The sequence below is a fragment of the Babylonia areolata genome, chromosome 3 (assembly GCF_041734735.1).
Source record: "Babylonia areolata isolate BAREFJ2019XMU chromosome 3, ASM4173473v1, whole genome shotgun sequence".
NCBI lineage: Eukaryota > Metazoa > Mollusca > Gastropoda > Neogastropoda > Buccinidae > Babylonia > Babylonia areolata.
Window position 1 is genome coordinate 7,595,295 of NC_134878.1, and position 5,000 is coordinate 7,600,294.

The following is a 5,000-nucleotide window of genomic DNA, read 5'->3' on the forward strand; positions in this document are numbered from 1 at the left end:
ATCCGAAACTACGTCTTGTGTGGAAGATTGTGCATGAACTCACAAGTTTATTTTGCTTTTATCTGATTGTTGTGTTTAGTTTTAGTGTCCGTAATTCCTTTGATGTTTTTTTTTTACGATAAATAAAAGAGTTCTGAGTTCTGAGAGTTTACACGATGCACGCACAAGCCTCCACGTGTATAGTCTTGTCAAATCAAGTTGATTGTCATTTTACTTGATGAAGAAAAATTCGTATCATTAACGTTGGTAAGGACTGTCACACATTTTATTTTATTTTATTTTTTTAACATTACTAACTTAAATGGTTCGAGTTTGGAACTGCCCAGCAGTTCCATCAGTAATCGACCCCCCCCCCTACCTCCCTCCCTCAGCTTCCTACACACAAGCATACACACACACACACACACACACACACACACACACTCGCGCACGCAAACCCGCACGCACACAAACACGTAATCACAAGAGCTATTGATGGTTGATCAACTGAGTCCTTGATGGTTGAATACTTCATCACGGTTTAACTGATTGACAGTTATTATCTGTTAACTGATTGGTGGATGGGTGGATGGGTTGATTGGTTGATTGATAACTGATGCAACAGGGCGCCGAGAGAAAAACGCGGGATGAAGAAAAACGACGAAATGCTAAAGCCTCCAAACTGCCTGAGACGTCTTCCAGCTATTCTCGTATGTTTGTATGTTTTGGAAAGAACTGTTCTACACCGTGTGTGTGTGTGTGTGTGTGTGTGTGTGTGTGTGTGTGTGTGTGTGTGTGTGTGTGTGTGTGCGTGCGTGCGTGTGTGTGTGTACGTGTGTGTGTACGTGAGTGCATGTGTGTGTGTGTGTGTGTGTGTGTGTGTGTGTGTGTGTGTGTGTGTGCGTGTGTGTGTGTGTGCGTGCGTGAGTGCGCGCGTGTGTGTGTATGTGTTGCGTGCGCATGTGCGTGTATATGTGAGTTAATGAACGGTGTGTAATATAGTTTGTGTGAATAGTATAAACTGTAGAATGAACGGTACACACTGTGGAATATAGATGAACTATGAGATACTGACTCCTCACCCAAGGGGGTGGGGGCGGGAAATGTGAAATGTGGTGTCCGTAAGGTGGAGCTGACTGTTTAAATCTGAACCGTTGAATGAAGTTCGTGTGCTTAATATTACGTGTGTCTATATGGGTAGGGTTGACGGATTCAGCCTTAACCCTCGAGTCACGTTTACGTGTATAGTCACGTGTGTGTGTGTGGGTGTGTGTGTGTGTGGGTGGATGGGTGGGACTGTCAGCAGGCCGCAGTAAGCGGTCCGAGGAGGTGTTCCACGCGCCATGTGACCGCTCCGAGTTCTACAGCATGGCCGACTTGTCCACTACCCCAGTCTATTTCAGCCCTTCCTACGGCAACGGTGGAGTGGACAGCAGCTGTACGCCACAGGTAAAACTACTATAGAGGCTCTGTTTCCATTTCCGTTTGGTTTAACTCTCTCCATACGAATGGCGAAAGAGACGACGTTAACAGCGTTTCACCCAAATTACCACCATCAAAATATTGCAAGCGGAACGCTCTTATACTGATGAGGTGAATGTTGACAAAGAATACCACAATTCTGACGACAGAAGCTAAAGGTTGGGTCATTCAGACACCCACTGGACATCCGAGGGGTCTGTGTAGAGGAGAAGAGAGGGCTGGCCGTACTGAGTGAGTTAAACATTTTTTTAAATATCAAAAAACAAGGTGAAATACAGCGTTCAATTAAGAAAACTTGAGCAACAACAAGCCTGAGCTTATATCGTGCTCGTTCATATGTAACAAGCAATACACAAACGCAATGGCGACAATACACACATTATTTGATAACGAAAGGAACGTTGAAATGCAAGACAAAACTAATCTAAACGAGAAAAACAAAAACAACAACAACAACAGCCCCCCCAAAAAAAACAACAACAACAACAACAACTACTGTTACCGCAACTACCACTGACAACAATAACAATAATAATATTAACGATGATACTAATGCTAACATAGTAACAACAATAATAATACACTGGAAAGTGAACATCACCAAACGAGTAATGTAATGGGGGAAGGAGGAGAGAGAGAGAGAGAGAGAGAGAGAGAGAGAGAAACCGGGGCCATTCGTTAAAATAAATGTTCAATATAACTGCAGACAATATTTCATTGTGTATCTTTTAAGTCTTGAATCTTTTTGATTGTCCAATAAAGCCTTGCACAGTCAAGAATAATATGAGTTCATTCTCAAGGGAACTAATAACCGGGTCACCTCGTAATAAAGTATTTCCGTTTCCGTTGCTCAAGGAGGTTGTCACTGCTTTCGACCTGAAGTGGTGAGTTTAACGAGCTGTTGGTATTTCGCCCTTTTAAGGTCAGCTTGTTCGTGGCTGTGGTGTTTTTTGTTCGTTTTTTGTTTGTTTTTTCCCCCGTGAAGGGTGGTGTGGTCGAGGCGTTGGTCCTGTTGTCCTGTGGGGGGTGTTCTGAGTCCTGGCTGGCGGTCCGAGAGGGGGTCCTTGCTGGTGTCCTGGCCGTTGGCGTGCTGGGGATATCCCGTGTTTGTGGGTCCGAGGGGGGGGTTGGGGGGGGGGGGGTCCTCGCTGTGTCCTGGCCGTTGGCGTGCTGGGGATATCCCGTGTTTGTGGTCCAGGGGGGGGGGGGTGGCGGGGGGTCCTCGCTGTGTCCTGGCCGTTGGCGTGCTGGGGATATCCCGTGTTTGTGGTCCGGGGGGGGGGGGGGGGGGGGGTCCTCGCTGTGTCCTGGCCGTTGGCGTGCTGGGGATATCCCGTGTTTGTGGTCGGGGGGGGGGGGGGGGGGGTGTCCTGGCTGTGTCCTGGCCGTTGGAGTGCTGGGGATATCCCGTGTTTGTGGTCCGAGGGGGGGGGGGGGGGGGTCCTTGCTGTGTCCTGGCCGTTGGAGTGCTGGGGATATCCCGTGTTTGTGGTCCGGGGGGGGGGGGGGGTGGCGGGGGTCCTGGCTGTGTCCTGGCCGTTGGCGTGCTGGGGATATCCCGTGTTTGTGGTCCGAGGGGGGGGGGGGGGGGGTCCTGGCTGTGTCCTGGCCGTTGGAGTGCTGGGGATATCCCGTGTTTGTGGTCCGAGGGGGGGGGGGGGTCCTGGCTGTGTCCTGGCCGTTGGCGTGCTGGGGATATCCCGTGTTTGTGGTCCGGGGGGGGGGGGGGGGGTACTGGCTGTGTCCTGGCCGTTGGAGTGCTGGGGATATCCCGTGTTTGTGGTCCAGGGGGGGGGGTGGGGGGGGGCGGGGGGTCCTGGCTGTGTCCTGGCCGTTGGCGTGCTGGGGATATCCCGTGTTTGTGGTCCAGGGGGGGAGGGGGGGGTCCTGGCTGTGTCCTGGCTGGCTGTTCTTCGGGGGGGTGGTCCGTTACTGCGCCCGGACGAATCCTTCCTTGATACACCACGTTTGCTGAGCAGATGCCTGACCTGACCAGCAGCGTAATTTACCACGCTTAGTCACAGGCCTGTGTGTGTGTGTGTGTGTGTGTGTGTGTGCGTGTGTGCGTGTGTGTGTATGTGTGTGTGTGTGTGTGTGTGTGTGTGTGTGTGTGTTAAAGTCAGGCTGCATAGGCGAAACGGGAACGACGACGGGTAGGCGAAACAGCGAAACGCTCAAGTGGCCACGAAGGGTAGCAGAGTGATTAAAGAGTGGGTGAAATGGGAATAGGCAACATCGGGTCTGCTCCGCTGATGATCAAGGTCAAGGTTTTGTCCTGAAAACACCCCATGGGGGAACTTTGGGAGGTGGGGGTGGGTGGGTGGTGAAACGAAACGAAGAGAAGTAAAGGTAAACAAAATATGGTGACAATGTATGTAGCATTATTACACAGCATATACACTGTACATACTGGATATGTAATGTACGAATATATGTATGTATATACGCATGTATGACAGCCAGTCGTGTTCGTCTAAGACCATCAGGACAGCAGAGGAGGCAACTGTTGTCCCGAATATCTGGGCTAGAATGCGATTACAGTGGAGAGTGTCTTGCCCAAGTTACACCCCCCACTCTCTCGGCCAAGAGAGTTTTTAGGACAGTCGGCGTTGGGATGGTTCCCAAAGGCCAACTAGCCCCCAAGGCTGCAGCACTGAGAGCCAGTGCAATCTCGATCTGCTTCCTATAATTTGAGAGTCATAGTCCTTCACAAAATACAGAGCTGGAAATCAGTTCTCATTGCAGTGGATAAGATAAGATAAGATAAGATAAGATAAGACAAGAATAACTTTATTATCTCCAACTGGAGAAATTTGGTCAGGTGCATTATCACAACATAGACAAGTAAACAACATGGGGACCATAACTGTAAAAGCCAACAACAGCCCCTACAAATATTACGAAGATACAAATGTAAAAAAAAAAAAAAAAAAAAATCACATACATCGTTTCATACATACATCCACACACTGCAGGTAATAACTAGTATTCTTAATGTAGAAACAGAAAGAATTAAGAAACACTATTTGAATATAATTATAAACATAGCCTACTATACTGCACATTGATTATAATAGACAGATGAGATAAGAATAAAGAAGGATAAGAATAAAATAAACCATCGATCATAAAGTTCTCACTTTGCTGATAATTATGTGTATTTAAAATAAAACAATGCATAGTTAAAAATTGTGGAGTATCTTGAAACAGAGAAGCCGCATTAAAACTGCACAAACAAACGACATTAACATGAACTGAGGCAGTGTGTGTGTGAAAATGACTTTTCGCCGAGCTGAGTTGTAAAACCTTCAGTGTTTCAGCGAAATAATTTTCACACAAATTCAGCTACCACAATACATGTGTTTTATTCCTTGTCAAAAAACAAAACGAAACAAAACAAAACAAACAAAACAAACAAACAAACAAACCCACAAAAAAACTTGAAAACAATGGCTTTTGGTTACATTTTGTATTGTAATGTGTTGGGGGTGGTTTTGATGATGTTGACGATTCCTTTTTTTTTTTTTTTTTTTTTTTGA

General features: G+C 47.2%; 1 protein-coding gene across 3 annotated transcripts in view; it reads left to right on the forward strand.

Moving 5' to 3' along the window:
- Positions 1-5,000, forward strand: part of LOC143279695 (uncharacterized) — a 281,259-nt gene that overhangs the window by 257,631 nt on the left and 18,628 nt on the right. For 2 of the 3 annotated variants that reach the window (XM_076583799.1, XM_076583801.1), the window contains 2 exons: positions 605-689; positions 1,283-1,428. In XM_076583799.1, coding sequence (XP_076439914.1) covers positions 605-689; positions 1,283-1,428 — 231 coding nt within the window. The remainder of the gene's footprint in view (positions 1-604; positions 690-1,282; positions 1,429-5,000) is intronic. The other variant, XM_076583800.1, reaches the window with a different exon arrangement.